The sequence below is a fragment of the Cricetulus griseus genome (genome assembly GCF_003668045.3).
Source record: "Cricetulus griseus strain 17A/GY chromosome 1 unlocalized genomic scaffold, alternate assembly CriGri-PICRH-1.0 chr1_0, whole genome shotgun sequence".
Taxonomy (NCBI): Eukaryota; Metazoa; Chordata; class Mammalia; order Rodentia; family Cricetidae; genus Cricetulus; species Cricetulus griseus.
In genome coordinates this window covers 171,039,026-171,062,949 of record NW_023276806.1, presented here as the reverse complement: position 1 = coordinate 171,062,949, position 23,924 = coordinate 171,039,026, and the positions used below count along the sequence as shown (strand labels likewise).

At 39.9% G+C, this 23,924-nt stretch overlaps 1 protein-coding gene across 11 annotated transcripts in view; it reads right to left on the bottom strand.

The window, feature by feature from the left end:
- Window positions 1-23,924, bottom strand: part of Srpk2 (SRSF protein kinase 2) — a 195,857-nt gene that overhangs the window by 48,582 nt on the left and 123,351 nt on the right. For all 11 annotated transcript variants that reach the window (XM_035451593.1, XM_027393411.2, XM_035451591.1 and 8 more), the window contains one exon: window positions 14,905-15,059. In XM_035451593.1, coding sequence (XP_035307484.1) covers window positions 14,905-15,059 — 155 coding nt within the window. The remainder of the gene's footprint in view (window positions 1-14,904; window positions 15,060-23,924) is intronic.

The following is a 23,924-nucleotide window of genomic DNA, read 5'->3' as shown; positions in this document are numbered from 1 at the left end:
ATTTTTTAGAAGTCGCTTGCTCACACTTCCTGCTTACTCGGTTAGTATTAAAGTAGATATGTTTTTTTTGGGGGGGGTTGTTTGATTGTTTGGGGGGTGCTTTTGAGACAGGGTTTCTCTATTGCTTTGGAAGCTGTCCTGGAACTAGCTCTCGCAGACCAGGCTGACTTCAAACTGTGTGGACCAGGGCTACATGAGAGTGAATCAGTTTAAAACAGACACAGAGTTCATGACTAGAGAGGTACATAAGATAGGAGCAAGGCATTCAGTATTCACTATTCAGGCAATTAATCCCCAGCCACAGTGAAAACAGGAGACCCTTCCAGCCTTGGGAGATGTAAGAGCTCTCTGATGGCTTGGCTGCTTTGCTTCTCAGATCTTCAGCTTGAACCCCAATATCTGTCTCTGGGTTTTTATTATTCATGCTACAGTATTAATTTGGAGACTTGCTTACAGTTTCAGAAGGTTAGTCTATGACCATCATAGCAAGGAACATGGCAGTAGGCAGGCAGGCATGGTGCTTGAGCACTACCTAAGAGACTGGGCCTGGCAAGGGTTTTTGAAACATCAAAGCCCACTCCCAGTGACACACTTCCTCCAGCAAGGCCACATCTCCTAATTCTTCCTAAACAGTTCACCACCTCGGAACCAAATATTCAAATATGGAGGCCACTCTCAAACCACTACAAATGCCAAACATATATTTCTAATTACAATTCTGAACAAAATATGAACAGAAAATTCATTTTAAACATGAACAGATATTGGGGTTGAAAGATGGCTCAGTGATTAAGAGCACTGGTTGCTCCTCCAGAGGACCAGGGTTCAATTCCCAGCACCCACTTGGCAGTTTATAGCTATCTATACCTCCAGTTCCCCAGGATCTGACACCTTCACACCAATACACATAAAATAGCCCAAATAAATTATATATTTAAACCCTGTCTCGAAAAACCAAAAAAAAAAAGTGTGTGTGTGTGTGTGTGTGTGTGTGTGTGTGTGTGTGTGTGTGTGTGTGTATCTCGACAGATATCAGACTTCATGTTGAAAGACTTCTTGCTTTCCCCATTAGAAACAAGAAGAGAATGCCTGTTCTCACCACTGTTACTCAATATGGTAATAGCAGCAAAACTCTAGCCAATCATAATCACAGAAGAGCAGCACTTGTGCACATTTTCTAAACAGACAATGAGGCTCATGTTCTAGTCTGTTTCCCAGGTTTCTCCGGTGAACAAGTCTGAAAACATCTGGATTACTCTGGAGAATGGAGCAAGATGACTGTCACTAGGACAGGAGCATCTGCTCTTCTAAGGAGATGCTGTAGTAGTGTTTAAAAGATTAGGATCCCTAAGCTTGGATCTGGTTGTATGCAGCAGAAACCCACTGTGCATTCAGCAACCTGTCAGCTTGTCTCCACACTGCTGGCTCAGTTCTGAAAAGCCAGGAGTATCACCATGAACATGAAGCTAGCTGTGACTAAAGTCCTTTGCCTCTGATGCAGGAATCTCATTGCTTCTGCAAACACCTATATAAAACAGTAATGTGTTAAGTCTTTATGTCTACCAGGGTTAAAAAAAAAATTCTTAGTTCTTATTACTGGCATCAGGAAATAAAATATTTTTGTCATACAAAAATTGCTGATTTTTCGTCTTATGAAAACAGTCTTAAAACTGTACTGCCTTTCTTGTTTTGATGACTAAGAAACCCAGATACAGTACTTTCCCAAACAGTACAGATTTCTATTAATCATTAAACGACTTAGTATGATTTCAATGGTATAACTGCTTTATCTGCCACCTGCCTAGAGTATTGTACATACTTATTGGTAAAATTTCTTAAGTATGTGAAGTATTAGGATATGAATACTATTTCTTTCTCCTCATGGTAAATTCGTGTAAGGCGTACATCTAAAAAACATTTCTGGACTTTCCTGGCTTGAGGTAGGTTCTTTTCTGTGCTTTTCTTATGCACTCCCTCCCCAATAATGCCAGCTTATGCTCTGTGATTTCTCCCTTTTGTTTCCCAAGAGACAGAAAAGACTTTCTACAGACATACTATCTATCCTCAGTACCTTGTACTTGGTACTTGAACCATGACAGAACATAGAAAAATCTAAGAACATGCAGATAGATGTGGATGAGAGGGAGGTTTGTTTTGGTTTGCCAAGTGGAGGGAGTGTTTCTCCTTTAAAATATAAGCTAAAATCAGCTGGTCTTAGTGGCCAGTGCCTTTAGTTTCAGCACTTGGAAGGCAGAGACAGAAATCTTGGAGTTCAAGATTGGCTTGTTCTACACAGTGAGTAGTCAGGGCAAGCCAGGAATACACAGTGAAACTTTCTCAAACAAACAAACAAGCTAGCTAAAATTAAAACTTTAGGTTACACATTTTCTCTCTCTCTCTCTCTCTCTCTCTCTCTCTCTCTCTCTCTCTCTCTCTCACACACACACACACACACACACACACACACACACACACACACACACACACGGAAGAATTAATGTGTGGCATAAGCAAAAAACATGAAGATATGTTGATATGTTTAAGGGAAATAAGTAGTTCTGTATGACATTAAGAAAAAGTACACTGGGGTCTGGCTGAGGCAATCCTTTCCGGTTATACAAGAGTTTGACTTTGCTTTTTTGTGGGAAGAAATTAGCAAAGAATATTCTTAGAAGATTCCCCCACACCATTTTTCTTTCAGTAATTTAAATGTACCTCAAGTAATATCTCCAATAATATTACTAAAAAAAAAAAAATCGCAGGACAAATTATTTTGTCAGTCTGCAAATTTAGAAGTATGGTACTTAAGAGAAACAGGAAATACAGTGAGCCGGACATTAGAAGACCCAAGAAAAGCTACCGTGATATTCACAAACATCTAACAAGTTAAAGGACTCGGCTGGCTTAGACATGTGATAACACTAGATAAGTAATGTGTTGTATATGTTATTGTAACAATTTTGTGGATGCAATAAAAATTTTCTAAAATAGCCAGGTGGTTGTGGTGCACACCTTTAGTCCCAGCACTCAGGAGGCAGAAGCAGATGGATCTCTGTGAGTTCAAGGCCAGCCTGGTCTACAGAGTAAGTTCCAGGACAGGCTCCAAAGCTACACAGAGGAAACCCTGCCTGGAAAAACAAAAAACAAACAAAACAAAACAACAAAAAAACATTGTAAAATATACTCACATTGACATTTATTTTCCTTTTTTCTTTCTCTCTCCTCTCTCTCACCTCACCCAAACCTTCAGAAATACCCCTTGCCTTTACCTCTCAAATGCTGGGATTTTTTTTTTTTTTTTTTTTGGCATGTACCACAAAGTCTGACTTGAAACTTGTTTTTTTCTAGAAAGACTCTCATAAATGAGTGTGTCCACAAAGGAAACAAGTCACATTCTGAGACAAGCCAATATTAAATCTTAATTTGCACTTTGTACTGATATCTAGACCCTTCATAATTGTTCCTCATTTCCATGAGACCACTGCAGATACATTTTTAATCAATCAGTTGGGGTGTTAAGAATTCTAAACATGCACATTAGTTAACATCTGAAAAAAAATAGCCAGGCCGTTGGGGGCACACGCCTTTAATCCCAGCACTTGGGAGGCAGAGGCAGGCAGACCTCTGTGAGTTCGAGGCCAGCCTGGTCTACAGAGCGAATGCCAGGATAGGCTCCAAAGCTACACAGAGAAACCCTGTCTAGAAACGCCCCCCCCCCAAAAAGTTAACATCTGATCATAAATGGTTAATGGTAGGTTTTTAAAATCCCTGTTTACAGATTACTTGAGTATCACTGAAACAAAATTAATGTATCCTGAATCAGTCTCTACACTTCACGTAGACACCACAGACTAAAACATCACCTGATGTTTGGCATGATGTGTAGCCAAACTGCAGACCATCCTATGAGTGTATCCATGCAACAGAGAAACTGGGTCTCAGGCAATCAAAGGCTGAAAGCTGCCCAAACATGACCATGTAAGGCAAATGCCAACTACAGGCAATCAGGTTATTTCTGTTTGGCACTTCCTTTTCTTCCTGATATAAATATAACCTGCATATATGACAGATTGGAATGTTGCCCAGTTCTAAAATCTCTTTCTAGTTCAAATAATCTATGTAAATTCAACAGTTCTCAGGTTTTTGTTCTTTTTTTTTTACATAGGAATTAAATTACAAGCTTCTTATGTATCTCTTACATACAATTAAATATCTTCTTTAGCTGAATGTTTAAGTATGTCAATTCCCTCCAAGTCTCAGATTAAATAATTAAAAGTTAATACCAAATTTTCCTTTCTATTTCTTTCCTTTTTTTCTCTCTCTGTATAATTTCTTAAAAATATTAGAAACAAGCAGATAAAGCACTGCTCTATGAAAAACTCTGTTGTGTTACTTATCCTTCAATTGAAGAATAGTACCTACAGAAGCCAGAACAGGGAGAAGGGGGGAGAGAAAGAGAGAGGGAGTTTCCATGTTTTATATTACTTTATTGTTCTATTTACATTACAAAAAGTCTTCAACAATCTAATACATGGTCATACCATCTTTATACCAAATACTTTTACTATTACACCTAGTACAGTATTTAGTAGTCTTTGGCAATTTTCATATTTTATGCAGTTTTTTTTTGGGGGGGAGGGTTCGAGACAGGGGTTCTCTGTGGCTTTGGAGGCTATCCTGGAACTAGCTTTTGTAGACCAGGCTGGTCTCGAACTCACAGAGATCCACCTGCCTCTGCCTCCCAAGTGCTGGTATTAAAGGTGTGCACCACGAACGCCTGGCTCAGTTTTTTTTTTTAATTTATAGCAATTTTCATATTTTATGGCTTTTCTATATTCATATTTCTATATAATTTGTGTGAGTGGTTTACCTGCATGTATATGTACATGCCAGGTGCTCATGAAGGCCAGAGGAGGGCATCAGATTCCCTGGAAATGGAGTTACAGGTGATTGTCAGTAGCCAGGAGGGTGCTGGGAACTGAACCCAATACTCCACAAGATCAGCCAGTGCTTTTTTCTTCTCTTTTTTTTTTTTTTTTTTTTTTTTTGTTTTTCCAGACAGGCTTTCTCTGTCCTGGAACTCACTCTGTAGACCAGGCTGGCCTCAAACTCACAGAGATCCGCCTGCCTCTGCCTCCCAAGTGCTGGGATTAAAGGCGTGTGCCAACGCCCAGCTAAGAGCATGCACTTTTAAATATCAAGTTGCAACACTGGTGAGCTCAAAGACTATGAGCTCACTTCTTAGTTCTTAATTATGTTCTGGATACATTAAAGTAGAATATATCAAATTCTGAACTGGGGAAACATAACCAACTTTAGAATAAAAAGTCTTAGGTGGATGAAAGTCCAATTCAGAAAAACAGAGTCGACATGAGAAATACTGAGGGTTTTCTTTTTTTAACAATTTTTTAAAGATTTTATTTATTATGTATACAACATTCTGCTTCCATATATATCTGCACACCAGAAGACGGCACCAGATCTCATCACTATGGTTGTGAGCCACCATGTGGTTGCTGGGAATTGAACTCAGGACCTCTGGAAGAGCAGCCAGTGCCTCTTAACCTCTGAGCCATCTCTCCAGCCCCCTGTATAATTCTTTTATTGAATCTGTGGCAATATTCTAGCACACTGTTTGCCAAAGGCCAAATATAATAGTATCTTTCAAACTATGTAATCTTGTAGAATCCTGACACTTAATCCCTCCACACCCAAAAAAGGAACTCTAGTTCCTTTCTTTGTGAATATGAAAAGGCTTCTGACGTGTTTGTAAGCAAAAGAGTGGCTGAGATGCCCATGTGGCTTCTGAGGACATCTCGAAAGTTACCAGCTTGCACAGTACACCTTTGCCTTTACATCTGAGTTGCCAGATAAGGAGTCTCCTGATTCTGAAGTACAGGCAAGCCTTACCAGCTTTGTTCAAATGGAATATCCCTCATACACTCATGTACTAAACACAAGGTCGTCAGCTCCTGGTCCAACTTTGGGTGTTGGTGGAAACATTAGGAATTAGGACCTCACTGATGGTCACTGGGCAAGGGGCTTTGGCGGTTATGTGTGGTCCCCAATGTCTTCCTCATACTGTTTTGATTCTTGTTCCTCATTAGGTGAACAAGTTCCTCTTCCATGCACTCCCAATACCTCACCAGCCCAGCATTCATGGAACCAAGGGATATGAAGAAAAATTCTTCTCTTTAAGTTGTGTCATATATTTTAGTCACAGGTATACAAAACAACGAATATGCGCCTGATATATAAAATCATGAGCCAAATAAAAAGGTGGTTTAAAGCTTCCCCGCTGGGTGTAGTTTGTCATACAATAAACAGAACTGCCCTTACTTTACCATCACAAAAGCTACATAAAGTTGCCTTCACTAATGTGTGTGTGTGGGGGGGGGGGCTTCAGAGACAGGGTTTCTCTGTGGCTTTGGAGGCTGTCCTAGAACAAGCTCTTGTAGACCAGGCTGGTCTCAAATTCACAGATGTCTGCCTGCCTCTGCCTCCTGAGTGCTGGGACAAAAGACGTGTACCACCACCGCCCAGCCTGCCCACAAAACTCACTAATTTTTCCTCTTTGATTTTTTCAATTGATCATATTTCTTTTTCTCTATTTAGAAACATGCTGGGGGTGGGGTGGCTGGAGAGATGGCTCAGACGTTAAGAGCACTGGCTGCTCTTCCAGAGGTCCTGAGTTCAATTCCCAGCACCCACATGGTGGCTCACAACCATCTGTTATGAGATCTGGTGCCCTCTTCTGGTGTGCAGATATACATGGAAGCAGAATGTTGCCTACATAATAAATAAATGAATAAATCTTAAAAAAGGAAAGAAAGAAAGAAAGAAAGAAAGAAAGAAAGAAAGAGATTCTTTGATGCCCTACCATAAAAACAACTTTCCCTTCCTCTTATCTGACCCTACAAACTCAAAGCATTTCTCTGATGATATGTCTCACTCTCTCAATAGTTGATCATCTCCTGTAAATGGGCTCTGATGTCATGAGTCACTAGATGCCTCCTATCAAGTACCCCAAAGGACCCATCCTCCCCACATTGTGGCTTCACAGAAGGCTGCTGTTACATCCTGCCTTTCTGAGAACTTTCCTTTCATTTTATACCTCAGAGCATACAGTCTTAGAAAAACTATCAAAAACTTGGTGAGGACAGGTGTTGGTGGCGCATGCCTTTAATCCCAGCACTCAAGAGGCAGAGGTAGGCAGATCTCTGTGAGTTTGAGGCCAGCCTGATCTACAGAGCACGTGCCAGGATAGGCTCCAAAGCTACACAGAGAAACCCTGTCTCGAAACCCCCCACCCCCCCACCCCCCACCCCACAAAAAAAAAAAAAAAAAAAAACTTGGTGAGTTACCACAAAAGACAAAATTAGTACCACCGTATCAAGACTCTACGGGCTAATGAGACAGGAGGCAGGGTAGTGCAATAAATTGAGCTAAGAAGGCTATTAGCAGAATCAATAAAAGGTTTTTAATAAGAAGATAAAACTGTCATAGAATTAGACAAGTTACAATAGAAATTACATATAACAGGACAAAAGAAAGTAGAGATAATCAAGTTATACTTTTTGATAGGATAAAAGTTAAGATGGCCATTTGAGGACACAGTCTAGCAGTGCATTAAGAAGTTGAATACAGCTGGGCATTGGTGGCACACACCTTTGATCCCAGCACTGAGAGGCAGAGACAAGCAGATTTCTGTGAGTTCGAGGCCAGCCTGGTCTACAAGAGCTAGTTTCAGGACAGCCTCCAAAGCCACAGAGACACCCTGTCTGGAAAAACAAAAACAAAAAAGAAGTTGAATATAGTTATGGCATAATATAGAAGATCTATGTATCTATCTATCTATCTATCTATCTATCTATCTATCCATCTCTCTATCTATATCTATCTACCTACCTATGTATTTATGTATCTATCGAGTAGTGAAAACAAATGTCCTGTTATTCATATATGAGCATTCATAGCAGCATATTCATAACCAACAGTGAAAACAACTGTAATGTGTACTAACTGATGAATGAACACAAAAGAGTTGACACACTGATAATGGAATGTTGTTTGCTATAAAATGAATAAAGGAGTAACAAATGACACAATATGAAGGAGACTAGAACATCAAATTAACCAGACTCAACGGGATGCATACTGTAAAATCTTATTACATCAAGTTTCTAGAATGCAGAAATCTACAGAAACAAAAAGAAGCCAGTGGTTGCTATGGACCTGAGGAAATGGAGAGCAAGGATTGGTAGTTGACAACAAAATACATTTCATTTAGGTTTACTAAAAGTGTTCTACAAATAGTGGTATATCACAAGAAATTCTATTAAGATAAATAGCTTATTTATTGTTACTTGAAACAAGGTCTCTCACATAGCCCAGGCTGGCCTTCAATTTGCTATGTAGTTGAGAATGACCTTGAACTCCTGATCCTCCTGCCTTCATCTTCCTAGTGCTCTGATTACAGATCTATGCCTACAACCACACCTGGTTGAGCAAAGTATCTATTGTTGCCTACTCATCAACAAGAGAACCCCAAGAGGCTTACAGGCCAACAAGCCTGGCATGTGGGGCTGAAAACAAGACTCCCTGTCTCATACAGATGAATACATATTCCATTTTTTCATTCCCATACAAATGACGAAATATTCCAATTTTTTCATTCCCCACTGAAAAATAAAAGAGAAACAAATTACTCCAGAAATTACCATTATCACCACCTCTGTTTATGATTTTTTTTGTTTGTTTGTTTCTTTCGAGACAGGGTTTCTCTGTGTAGCTTTGGAACCTATCCTGGCACTCGCTCTGGAGACCATGCAGGCCTCAAACTCACAGAGATCCGCCTGCCTCTGCCTCCCGAGTGCTGGGATTAAAGGCATGAGCCACCGCCTGGCCCCTATGAATGCTTTTAAAACACCACCAAAGCCTAGAAAGAAAACCAAATAGCCTCGTCCTTCCAGAAAACTGACAGACCACCCCAGGAACAGAGGAGAGAACTGATTTGTGGGGGGAATCTCCAAAACAAAAATGAAGCAAGAAGTTATGCTCCAGTGAACTTATTGGAGAGTTGGAGGGAAGTAGAGGCAGGGAAAAAGAAAACAGCAGGAGTGACCCACTAATTGGCGCTATAAAACAACATGCTAGCAACAGTCAGGAGGGCCAGGAGGGGACTGAGGAAAGACTTGCTTGTGCAGCCAAGTGAGGAGCGCTAAGCAGACATGCTAGAGGGCATATCTCTCAGGAAGACTATGTCAGGCAGCAAAGGCTGACCTCAGCCCTGACCTAGTAGAGTCTTCCTTAGAAGATGAGAGATGGAGACCAGAGCTACTGACATTTAAAATGACTGACTGCAAAGAGCAGTTAAAATAAAATAACATATATATATGTCGTGACTTTGTATACTAACTAAAATTTAATAATAATAACTAATTAAATAGCCTAGGATCTAGGAGAGTTCTGACATTAAACCTTACACATGTGGGCTGGAGAGGTGGCTCAGTGATTAAGAGCACTGTCTGTTCTTCCAGAGGCCCTGAGTTCAATTCCCAGCACTACATGGTGGCCCAAACCATTTGTAATGAGATCTGGTGCCCTCTTCTGGCATGCAAACATATATGCAGGCAGAGCACTGCATACCTGATTGGTTGGTTGGTTGGTTGATTGATTGATTGATTGATTGATTGATTGATTTTAAAACCCTTGTAAGATTTTAGTTTGCTGAGAGAAAAAGTTTCCCACAGGCCTTGTCCCAGGACAAGGAAGTTGGCTCCAACCTGAGGGCAGACAAACAATCCTTTTTGGGTCACACCTGGCCAACAGACAATCGGGGACTTTCTAGGGTACATTCTGTGGTTTTCCTTTGTAGAAAAGTAGGTCACCACTCTAACATGAGATCATACTTTGTAATCAATCACTTTGTGCCCCTTGCCTGTATGCTGATCTGCGTTTTTTTTCCTATATAAGGAGCTTGCACCCCATGCTGGTATTGCTGACACCCAAATGCGCATTTGTTCAATAGACTCTCATGCTTTTGCAGCTCTTGGTCTGGTTTCTGAGTTTCAGGGGCTCCTCGGGATCCTGAGGCCCTTAGGAGTCTGGGGTCTTTCACCCTCACACGTGCGCCAATGTAGTGAATTCAGTGTTACCACAGAATTTTTCCCACCAGGACGGCTCACTGAGCCTCAGCATCCTGTGCTGATGGTAGGGCTCTGGCATGCAAACATGGTGGACTGCCTCAAGCTAGACCAAACCTGGCCTAGCCAAGTTCATATAGTTTGGTTAAAATATCTCATGTGATCCAAGGTCCTCAAATAAACCAAGGTATTTTTAAGAAAGGACATTGAAAGGAACTAGAATTCATTTTCCCAAAACAATGGGCAAAGTTAAAGTTTTTACTGTACTATTTGTTTCTGGTTCCTAGGTTCATAATTCTAGCTGCTTTCTCAACAGCCCTACCAAGTATTACATTTACCAAACATCCCCCCAGACAATTGTGAATTCATGGTTCACAAACTATTTTTTTATAAAAGGGTATTTAATAGACAAATATATATATGTATATATATATATGTGTGTGTATATATATATGCATATACATGTGTGTGTGAAGTACATAACGCTATTGTTTCCATCTAAAGCAGCTTACAAAACCATAATACAAAACATAATATTTACAAGAAAAAATGGTCAGAAGGCAGAGGCAGGCAGATCTCTATGAGTTCCAAGGCCAGCCTGGTCTATAGAGCAAGTTCCAGGATAGCCAGAGCTAAAACAGTGAAACCCTGTCTTGAAAAACAAACAACAATAATAATAGTAATAATAATAAATAAAAGAAGAAATGGCCCAGAAAAAATACAACAGAATAATGCTATTATGGCTTGACAAAGAGCAGGCACCTCTGCTCACCTGCAGAGCTGAGCTACACGCATCTGTCTCTGAACTTCTGCATAGCAAGCAAAAGCCAAAGCAGAGAAAAAGTAACAAGTGCCTTCATCATTCAGGATCCATTATGATGTACAATGTCAAGAAGGCACTGCTCTCCTTCCAGACACTCTACAGCACCAAGTTTGGGAGGCTTTTTTACTATTGCCAAACTGAAGGGACTACCTCCAACAAGTTCTTTGCTTCACACCTCACTTCTCTGATTAGTGGCCTGTGTTTACAATCCTAACATTTGTGAGGCAGAGAAAAGGGTGATCTGGCATTTAAGGCCATCCTTGGATACACAGTTTAGTTTGGGCTACATAAACCTATCTCAAAACATAACAAACTACACACACACACACACACACACACACACACACACACACACACAGAGTTTACTATACACACTTTAGGTGGATAAACCATAGACTTCAATGTACACTAAAATTACTTGATTAAGGGCCTACAAGATTCCCAATGGACTCCAACTCAGGAGTGTATGGAATGGACTACTGACTGATTCCTGAGACACACAAAAACTCTGACATGGGCTCTTCATGAGGCAAGTACATATTACATAAGACATATTACATATTACATAAGAAATGTTTGTACCCATGTCCAACTCATATGCTTTGGTTTGGAAGTAGAAACTGAATAAATCATACAGCCTACTATTATAGTTCCTACCCAGAAAACTGCCCAGAGGTGACACCCAGAAAAAAGACAACCAGTGCTGACAGCTGTGTACAGCCTAAGGAAATCCTCCTCCATAAACAGACAGGTACAATCTAAGAGAAAAATACAGCAGGAGATAGACCCCAAAGGGAATGACTGAACAGAGACAGGCACCAGAAAGTGAAATTTATATTCCTTAATAGTCTATGTGACAGGCAGCAAGCCACATACCTCACATGTTTATCTCATTTTAAAGAAGCAGGATACTACATATTACATAGGGGATAATATTATTATAGATGAAAAATCAAAGACTAGAGGTAAAGGTACTTGTCAAAGAGCACAGAGCCATGGTCTAAACTCAGGTCTTTCAATTTCCATAACCCTTCTGGACAGCATATTGAGCAAGCTGGCTAGAGAGAAAGGACAAGAAGAGTCCCACTCTAAAGAGAATACCAAGGCAGACAGAAGCAATAAAAATGTTTTAGCAATAGCAGAAATTTAATTAGAGGTCTTTATGCTAAAATGGATAGTTCACAATTTTTAAGTAAATCTGAGGCAGTAAAATAAACTAATCAGAAACAGTTCAGTTGGTCATGAATGACTAAGAACAGGAGAGCCCTAAAGGCGTGAGAATACTGTGCAGTGATGGCATTTCCAGGTTACAGGTGTCTCTGCTGCCAAATGCCTGTTCCTTCTCTGGTGAACAAACATTACTTCCGAAAAGAAAAAAGGTATGTGGTGATGGGATTAAAGGCGTGCGCCACCAACACCCAGCATGTAATGTGAATCTATCATGGAATCATTCTATACAATGAGAAATATCAGACAACCAGCAAATCCAAAGTGACGTGTAATGACTGAATGGGGCTAACATCAGTGTTAACTTCCCGAGCTGAGGGTTGTGCTGTGTGGTTGGTAAGAGAATGTACTTGACTATAGGCAAAAGTCATAAAATATTCACAAGTATTCAGAAAAGGCAACAAGCATTAATTCATCCAATTCTGGTGTCAAACAGCCTCAATCCACTCTTAGGATTCTGGTATGGTTTCACCTTCAATGTATCTTAAAGGTCATGTGTTGAAGGTTTAGTCACCAGCCCACAGTGCCACTGGGAAACAGAAGAAGCTTTAAGAAAGGAGTTGGGTTATTGTAAGTCATGTCCTTGAACTGACTATTTATTAGGAATCTATCATCTTTTCTCTCCTTCCTGGCCACTTTCTAGACATACCCTGACACAACACAGGGCAAGAAGCCATGGACTGAAATTTAATCCCATGAATTAAAATAACATTTTTCTTCCTTTTCATTATCTCAAGGGTTTCGTCACAGCAACAGAAATCTGACTAGTATAAGCAGATCCCTTGAACATATTTCTATCGGCAATTTTAGACAAACTGTTATGGTCCATACACAAAACTTCAGAGACAGCTGGCACGTGCAATGCTAATTAAAGGCACAAGTTACTTCCCAAGTTGTAATGATGAGCAAAAGTGATCTCGAGAGTGAGGATGAGAGAGGCAATGAAGTACCACCAGCATGAGCGTGAAACTCTGAGCATGTGCACACAGTGAAAGCAAAAGTTGCCACCATCTCTAATATGCCTCCTGAAGAATGACTTTAATACTCTTAGAATACTTAGAGTTCCAAAAATTTTACCTAAATCAGTCCTATATGATTCTTCACTCTTAGTCTTCTATGTGGGAATGGAATGTCCCCTGTGCTGGCTCACAGAGGTCTTTAGAAATATTAGCTTCATCTCCTGACCCATACAGTGAACAACACAGTGTTCATGCCAGCATGGAAGAACTTGTTTGTTGAAGAGAACAGCTCCTAAATCATAAAACAGAATCCATAGGTACCCACAATAGCTGCATTTCCCAAACCAAGAAATACAGACACACAAGGAGATTATGAATTCCTTCTGTCTTTTCCAAACAGCTTCTCTGTCTTTTATTAGACAGCATAGACCAGTGATGTCATAACAGTGACAGATGCTGGAAAAGCCACTCTCTTTTGTAATGACAATAGTGATTCTAGGTGCTGGAGAGCCAGCTTAGCAGTTAACAGTACTGGCTACTCTTCCAGGAGACCTGGGTTCAATTCCCTGCACCCACATGGTGGCTTACAACCACTTATAAAATTCTAGTTCCAGGGGATCTGATGCCCTCATATGATCTCTGTGGGTACTAGGTATGCATGCAGGGAAAACACACACACACAAAAATTTTAAATCTTAAAAAGAGGGGAGGGGATTACAGGAACTTAGCTCTTATACTTTCATACCAGAATAACTCATCCTTGTTCTGAGCAGACAACTGAACTACATTGTTCCTTAGTCAAAACACAATTGACTGCATTCATTAGATAAGGAAGGATAAACTACTAAAACACTACAGGCCCAGCAATTTTCTAGGGGTTCATAGTCTGTTCATATATGCCTCTTCTGTCATTTTACCCTTGTTATACAGAATCTGAATTACATGCTTAAATCTGCAGCAGGTAAACTATCTTATTAACAACAAACAATCTCAGAATTGCAAGGAATGAAAATCCCAGTGAGCAAGACAACAAAGACAGCCAAAGAGAAAGCAACTTCCTTTTCTTTGAGACCTTCAGACTCCAGCTTATACAAAGTACAGCCAGCTTCTAGCTCCTGGTGTTCTCAATATTCATCACACAACATGCTTACTGCATACTTTTGGCCTAAGCATCAGTACAAGAACATTCTATTTCAATAGTTTCTGTGCCTTCTGTGCAATCATAGACGAAAGCAAAACCTACTACACCACATAGCAGCAAAACCAACCCACAGAATGTCTTTTTTCATTAAGTACAATGCCAAGAAAGTCTCTCTATAAACAACATGCACACTTTGTTTCCACAAACCATAATGAGTACTATGCAATGCAATGCAATAGAGGGAAGGGAATGTTTCCCTTTTAGCCTAACAGGCAGAAAGCTGAAAGCCCAAACATAAAAGTTCTAATTAGCTTCTATCAGGAGCCTGGTACCTCTGCTCCCTATGCTCTACGTGGATGGTTTCTTGTGCCCTTGTTTCTTGTAAGTGGTCAAATGTGTTTGAAAGTATCTACAGTATGTATAAACATAAGTATTTTTCTTTTATCATTTCTATGACCTACACTTTCTGGCGTCATTCTATAGTCAATTTAGGAGGCTAATTTAATCAATATCAAGGAGTTTACAGCACTAACTACCCTGCCCCATCTCCTACCTTACTGGGTAGCCGTACAAGGAAATCAAGCCCACCCTGCCATTCCACCACATCACCTTTGCAGTAATCTGCGGGATCCTCCTGCTCCTCATCATCTGATCCCAGAATCTCCTCCTCTGGCTCTGGAGGAACTGGGTCTGGCAGCGGTGGTGGTGGCGGCGGCGGTGGTGGTGGTGGAGGAACTAAAGGAGCTTTCTGTTGAGGCTCCGGCCTGAAACGGCAGGAAAAAAAAATTTACGAAAAGCAAATGATACATTACGGGAAATTTTGAGTTTCTTAATATGAGGAAAAACAGAAATTGTCACACATTAAAAAGAAATTCCAGTTCAAATCATTCCACTCATTTTAGTTGAATTCAAATAGTGCTTCATCACACGGGCTGGGGAAGGGTGGCAACCTTCTCCTTTGTTAATGAAGAAGCATTTTTTTTTTTTTACAAGCATCTTTTCATTCAGAGATTCGGTATTTTTTCAGACAATGCTATAAAATTTTATTGTAATGAAAGAGTACCCTATCCTACAATGCACAACTTAGTAAGTTAGAAAACATACTGTGGAGGTTATTAAAAGTCAAGTACATGCAGCCATCATCTTATAAAGGATTTAGCTTTCTCTTACTTAAAAAATCAGAATTAGGTGGGTGGGTGGTGGCACAAGCCAGCACTAGGTAGGCAGAGGCAGGCAGATTTCTTGAGTTTGAAGCCAACCTGGTCTACAGGGCAAATTCCAGGATAGAATTCCAGGTTTCTCTGCTATACAGAGAAACCCTGTCTTTAAAAACAAAACAAAACAAAGGGGGCTGAAGAGATGGCTCAGTGGTTAAGAGCACTGGCTGCTCTTCCAGAGGACTGGGGTTCAATTCCCAGAACCCACATGACAACTCAAAACTGTCTGTAACTCCAGTTCTGGAGGATCTGACACCTTCACACCAATGAACATAAAATTAAAAAGAAATTATTTAAAAACAAAAACCCCCCAAAACTCTGATGCACCCCCCCCAAAAGAAAGAAAAAGGAATTCCTTTCCTTGCCCCAGAAATAACCAGAATAAGATTAAGTTTCTAAGTTAAAAGAGTTATGTTTATTTTAAAATTTAACCTTGCTTATCATAGCTACTCTGTAAAAAAACAGAAAAAGAAAAATACTACTTTCAAATAATATATATATGCAAATAATATGTATATGTGTATATGTATAATATGCATATATACGTATGTATGTGTGTATATATACATATTATTTGAAAGTAGTGTTTTATAAGTCTATATACTAAACATGATTTGAAATAGCAATTTCTAGTTGTTCCCAATAGATTAAGTGGTGTTTAATATACTTTTACAAAGTACAGAAATATTCAGAATATAGCAAAAGGTTGGAGGGCTCACATAAAACTTTGAGTTAACAAGGATAACACACAATAATACTAATTTTACTCACTTAAAAGTAAAACATTTCATTATGAGAATTGAAAGCAAGGTTGTAGTGATATGGCTAAACCAAAGATAAATGATAAATGGGTGTTTATTGGGGAATAATTACACAGAAAAATATAAATGACCACAGGAGCACTTCCCTGCCCTTCCTACCAGAAGGGCTGACCTTAAAAAATCAGAATTAGGTGGGTGGGTGGTGGCACAAGCCAGCACTAGGTAGGCAGAGGCAGGCAGATTTCTTGAGTTTGAAGCCAACCTGGTCTACAGGGCGAATTCCAGGATAGCCAGTGCTATACAGAGAAACCCTGTCTTTAAAAACAAAACAAAACAAAGGGGGCTGAAGAGATGGCTCAGTGGTTAAGACCTAGGGAAGGAAAGCCACACTTCAAGCTTCACTCCTTCTACTTCCATCTGCCTGAAGCCAGGTTCACAGACCAGAAGCCTACAATTCCCCTTTCAGTCTAAAGAAGGTTTTAAGCCTGATACAAAAACTATAAACAATGACAACAAATGTCAAGTATACTCCAGGAAAAGGAAAGGTAAACAGACTAAAATCTACTATCAGCAAAAGCAACATTAATAGATATATACTACAGAGATTCTATAAAATAAAGGATGAGTTGGGTGGTGGTGGTGCCCACCTTTAATTCCAGCATTTGGGAGGCAGAAGCAGGTGGATCTCTGTGAGTTCAAGGCCAGCCTGTCTACAGAGCAAATTCCAGGGCAGTCAAGGTTACTCAGAGAAACCCTGTCTTGTGTGTGTATGTGTGTGTGGGGGGCACACAACAACAAAATCGAAACAAAAAAAAAAATGAAGGATGAACTTACATAAAAGTTAATTACTATTCCTAGGCATGTCCCAATAGAAAAGCATAATACCTTAGTTTGGATGGCAAAGCCTGCCTGGCTGTTAAGGTTCTTCTTAATGAAACTATTATTGTTTTCCCTGCAAAAGGGGTGAAAAGCACTGTCAGGAACCACCCCAGCCAGGCTGAGGACGTTACTCCCAAGAGGCACAATCAGAAAGGTAACGTTAAGAGATGACCAGCTTAGGAACAAGGAGAGTTGTAATAGCATCCGTGTGCTAAGTTATATTTTCCACTGTCCAGTGCACATACTCTTTTTCTAAAAGCACATGGGTTTCCTCTGGGGCCAGTACTACTCCCTTCATGGTGGAAGGCTAATTCCAAATCTTTCCTGAAGCACACAGCCAGGCTCCTGATCCAGCCTGGAACCCCAAAAAGGTCAGCCATCAAAGGAAAGATGCTAGCTTGTCCTGAGAGGCTGTGTAAAACCAGGTCCAGAGAATGCCACAAACACTACTGTACTTATTTTTTTAAAAGGAGAATAAGACCTCTTGGCTGAATCTGACAGCCCCGTCAGACTTTTTTTGTTTGTTTGCTTTGTTTTGTTTTTCGAGACAGGGTTTCTCTGTGTAGCTTTGAAGCCTATCCTGGCACTCGATCTGGAGACCAGGCTGGCCTCGAACTCAGGGATCTGCCTGCCTCTGCCTCTCGAGTGCTGGGATTAAAGGCATGCGACACCAATGCCTGGCTCCCATCAGACTTTACTATGTTGTTCTTAGCATGTATTAACTATTGCTAATATGAATTATCAAAAAAAAAAAACCTGCCACAAATAAGAAATGCAGGCTGGAAGAGTGGAAATCAGGATAAACTCCAAATGTCAGTAGAAAGGAGTGGGGCTGTAAGTAACATGGAAAACAAAAGGCAAACACAACCAAGTATTATTACCTTTAGTGGGACAACTAAGGAACGCTAAGTAAAAAACACACCTTACACTGATTTCTACTTCTGTAATAATGACGACTGGAAAACCCAGCTCTTTTTTCCAGGGTAACAGAACCTCGAATCACAGTGAGAAGCTGAAGGGAGTGATCACCAACACAGGCCTCACTTCCACAAGAGGACCCAAAATTTCAGCGGGACTCAGGGAAGTGGGGAAGCAGGGAAATGTCAGTCTCTCCACTCCCCTCAGGGAAACAAGAGGGTGGGTCAGAAAGGCGAGCATCACACACTTTCCCAGAGAGTGGGCACATCCATCTGACCTATTTGGTCAATAATTATACTTTAAAGGTGCCAGAAATCCAACCTTGAACATATTTCTATCGTTGATTTTAGACAAACTGTTATGGTCCACACAAAAAACTTCAGAGACAGCTGGCACATGGAATGCTAATTAAAGGCACAAGTTACTTACCAAGTTTAGCCCCAAGCCAGTAACATGCATATGCATAAATTCATATACACATACAGCTGTGTCCACCAAAAATGTATATAGATACTGACTAATGTCTAAGAGTGGAGGCCAAAGTCAACCCCACTAAGGAGTGCTGGCATTTCATACGGACAACTTCTCCTTAGGAGAAAACATCTGTGATTGTGGGAGGAAATGGGTCTGTTTCTTTTTATTTGAAACCCCCAGGTACCTGTTTCTCATATTACTTACCCAACTGCTGTACTTACTACATAACTTAACAAACTTCCCAGACTTTCTGTTCTCAGAGGACAGACCCTAACTCCTTCCAGTAAGAACTACATTGAACACATCAGCTTACAGTACCTGAAATCCAGTTCTATCAGTTAGAAGAGGGTCAGCATACCATGATGAGTAAACTAAGATGTTAAATGTTAATACCATAATAGTTCACTTACCATATCAAAACAGCTAGAACTGTGCTGCCCCATACAGCAGCCACTGGCCACAAAATTGAGTGCCAGGAGCAGTGTGGCTAGTCAGAACTGAGATGTGTTTTGTGAAATACAGACTGGATTTCTAAAGTAGTACAAAAAAGGTAAAATGTTTTAGCATTTTTTATGTATTACATTTTAAGATGTTTTACGTATGAGTTAAAGTATATCATTAATTTCACTCGACTCTTTTTACTTTGTTGGATGTGGCCACTGGAATCTTAAATTCCAAGGAGGGCTACACTGTATTTTTACTGGATGATACTACTCCAGATCTCCCTGTTCAGCCTCACATTCATACTCCTGCTCACACCAGGGATGACAGTTTCTTCTAAAGCTTTTCTTAATGACCTACCTCATGGTAACTGACACTACTTCTCAAATCAGGTCACCACAGCAAGTGCCAATGTGATATCCAAAATTATACCCCAATTATCCTTTTTAATACACCCCTACTTTTTACTGCTGTCACATGGAAGAAGGCAGCTAGCTGAATTTCCTCTAGGGAAGGCACACTGCTGAATTTCCAAGCACCTGAGGTTTGCCCCCTTTCCCTCCTTGGAAACAGGGTCTTATAGAAAAGGCTGGTCTCAAACTTGCTATGTAGCTGAGACCGGCTTTGAACTACTGATTTTCCTGCCATAGTCTCTCAAATACTATAATTACAGCATGCACCACAAACCCAGGTGAGGTGGTCTTCTTTTAAAAAGTTTTTAATACTATTGTAAAGTGTGCTAAAATATCAACTATTTAAAAGACCAAGAGGAACAACTTATCTCATCAAGTACAGGCTTGTGAAGTGTATCAACAGATCAAAAGAAAACTTCCATCTGCCCTGATGAACACCACCAAGAAGTTATCACAGAGCCAGACATGGTGGCACTCGAGACAGAGGCAGGCGAATCTCTATGACATTGAGGCCAGCCCACTCTATAGAGCAAGTTCCAGGATGGCCAGGGATATGTAGAGAGACTCTGTCTCAAAAAAAAAAAAAAAGAGGAAGGAAGGAAAAAATTCTATGAATCTATTCTATAGAAGAAATATTCGAAACAAAACAAAAGAGTGGGGAGAACTATAAATATTTTCAGGAGTACCAAGGCAAATGGTTTAAAAACAGAACTCTTTTGAACAAATGATGCTAACATAAACAAAAAAGGACACAGGGTGAGCTGGGGAGATTGCCATGTGGTTACTGCTTGCTGCTCTTCCAGGACCAAAGTTCAGTTCCTAACACCCGTACTGGGGCTGCCCACAAGTCTGTATATAACTCCAGCTCCAGGGGCTTAACGCCCTCTTTCAACCTCTGAAAGCACCCAGGCATGTAGCATATATTCACATAGACATATACATATAAATAAAAACAAAACTGTTTTAAAAAGCTGAATGCCTAACACACACATTCACATACACACTCTTACACACAATTATTTTAACAGATTAAAACATTAAATGAAAGAGCCAGAACTATTAAACTCTCAGAAAAGAAAAATAGGACTAATCTTCATGATCTTGAGTTAAGCAGTGCATTTTACACACAATACCAAAACAAAGAAAAGAAAAAAAAAAGATAAACTATACTTCATCGCAATTAAAAAAAAAATTGAACTGGCAAAAAGGTTCAGCAAGTAAAAGTGCCTGCTGCCAAGCCTGAGGACATGAGTTCAAATCCAGGGACCCATGTGGATACCCAGAATGAATACTCTGAAGTTATCCTCTGACTTCCAAACATACACTGTGGCATGTTGTCCTCTCACTTTCAATAAATAAATTAATCAATTCTTTAAATTTTAATTGTGTGTATGCATATACATGTGTAGGAACATTTGTACATAGAAGCTAGTAGTTAACATTGAATCATTTCTTAGAAGTTGTTCACACTACTTTCTGAGACAGGGCCTCTCACTGGGACCTGGGGCTAGCAGATTTAGCTAGACTGGCAGGCCCCAGGGATCCTCTTGTCTTCTCCTCAAGACTGCTGGAATTTTAAGCACTCACCACCATGCCTGGCTTTCAAGGGGAAAATGTTGTATTCCTCAAGAAGAAAATAAGGAATCCATTCAGCAGGCGAAAATATTTCAGAATCATGTAACTGAAATATATATAAAGAAATCTTACAAATAACCATTAGAAAGAATATAAAAATGGGTAAGGAAACTAAGATTGTATTTCAATTGTAGGGCACTTGTTAATCATCAATCAACAAGGCTGTAAGTTCAGTCACAAACCCAAAAGAGAGTACAGGGTTAGAATGAATATTTCCCAAAGAAAATATATGAATGATCGAAATACCAAAAGATCAATATTATCCTCATTTTGACTGCTAACTTGACAGACACTAAAATTATCTAGAAGCAGACTTTCAACAAGGAACTGTCTATATCAAGCTGGTCTGTAAGCATGTGAGAGAAGGGAGTGTCTTCATCATGTTCTTTACTGAAGAAAGACCAGGGTCACTATGGGTAGCACCATCCTCCAGGCAATAGACCCTGAACTCACACTAACAGGCATGCACACCTTTTTCTCTCTCCCTAATGCCATGGGTGTGATATGATTAGATGCTTCAAGTTTCTCCTTCACTTCCCTTCAATGATAGACTATAACTTGAAAATAGGAGCTAAAATAAATCCTCTCTCCCTAAGTTGCTTTATATGTCAGGGAGTTTTATCACAGCAGTAGAAATGAAACTAGAACAGGAGTTGAGGAAAAGGAAAATCAGAATTGCAGTGAATTCTCTCCCACGCCAATACAGCTATTACTGAAAAACTCCAGCACTAACAAATGTTAGGGAGGATGAAGACATGGGACCCTCACATACTTCTGGTGAGAATATAGCATAGCTAATTTGCACAACATTCTGGAAACTCTTATGAGATTAAAGGGAGGGATATTGAAGAGATGGCTCAGCAGTTAAGAGCCCTGGCTGCTCTTCCAGAGGATCCAGGTTCAATTCCCAACACCCAATGGGCAGCTCATGACTGACTGCAACTCAAGTCCCAGAGGATTTAATGCACCCTTCTGTCTTTCGTGGGCACTGCATACTGGTGCACAGACAAGCACACAGGCAAAATATCTAAACCCATAAAAATAGTAGATAAAATTTCAAACATATTAACTAAAAAAAATGATTAAATAGAGATGATGAGAAGTGGGCAAAGCACTCACCACCAACCTGATAGACTGGGTTTGACCCCTGAGACCCATATGATGGAAAGAGAGAACCAACTCTACAAGCTTTCCTCTTACACACACACACACATACACACACACACACACACACACACACACACACACACACACACACACACAGAGAGAGAGAGAGAGAGAGAGAGAGAGAGAGAGAGAGATGCACACCATCACCACCTCTAATCAATTAATCATTGTAATTCTTTAAAAGGTTAAACATCATATGATTCAACAATTTAGCACCTAGGTAAATACAGAAATGAAGTATCCCCATACAAAATCTTGTCCAGAGTATTCTCAGTGGTACTACTACTCATAATAAACAAACCGCAGAATCAATCCAAATGTCTATCAACTGATAAACAGATAACATGTGGTACAGACTTACAATGAAATTATCACAAAATAATTAGAAATGAAGTGCTGATCTATGTACAGAGTACATAGCCCTTTATAGCATGACAGTTAAGTAAGAGAGGCCAATTGCTGTGACCATAGTTCTATGACTTCACTGTGAAACAGATGTCCAAAATAAACCAAGTTATAGACACAAAATTTATTAGTTTTACTGGGAAGAAAGGGGCAAGAATAAATTGTACATATTAAGTGAGTAAACTGTGTTCGTCAATTATACTACAAGGAGCTATTTAAAATATAAAACAATATGAAGCTACATAATTTGAACTTTTCTATTATATATTTGTGAAGTGTATGTCTCAAAAAAATATAGATGTAGCTATACTTTGATTTCAGCAACATTTGACCAGCTACATTCTCAGAGAAAAACATTATGCAGTTCTCTAAACTACAAAGTGAGATGTTATCCAATAGTCCAAAGTTTATACAAAGCACTAGAAACATAAACCCACAAAAACAGCTGACCTGAGCAAGTGGGAGCTCCTGGATCCCAGTTTTACAGCTGAGGAACCAGCATAGGACTGAACCAGACACCCTGAATGTGAGGATCCGTTGGGGGGGGCCTGGGCAGTCTATGGGGCCTTTGGTAGTGGAACCAGTATTTATCCCTAGTGAACGAATGGGCATTCTCTATGGAGGGTTACTCTCTCAGCCTACATACACAGGGGAATGATTAGGTCCTGCCCCAAATGATACAGCAGACTTTTATGATCCCTCATGGAAGGCCTCACCCTCCCTGAGGAGTGGATGAAGGGTGGGATGAGAGGACTGGAGGGAGATGGAACTGGAATTGGTATGTAAAATATGACTATCTTTAATTTAAATAAAAAATAATTTAAAAAAGAAACATTCTTATATAAGAAATAGTACATTTCAGTTAAATTACAGAAATTTTGAAAAGCAGAGCTCCTATTAGACACTTAAAATTTTCAAAGAACTATATTACATATTAAAAAGTATTCTAATCACTACTCATATAGGACCTTTTAAAATACGGTTTTAAAAACCAAACATTTCTTTCACCACTAGAATTGCCTTGCTGCATCCTAACCAACTCCATGCTGGATTTTGCAGGTACATTTGCTTTGACAGAAATGGAAGACCTGAAACATCCTTGCAAAATGCACATCCACACTAAGTTACCATGAGACCACACAGGAGTCTGGTCTTTCCAGTTCCTTCCAGGTCCTTCCAGTTTACACCCTTTCTTGCCTTTCTTTTTAAAAGAGAAACTGACAAGTAAACTGCACACCTGGCAGGAGAAACAAAGTTTTTTTTTACAGCTTTAAATGGCAACTGATACAAATTTAGAAACCATTGCTAAATAAATCTTC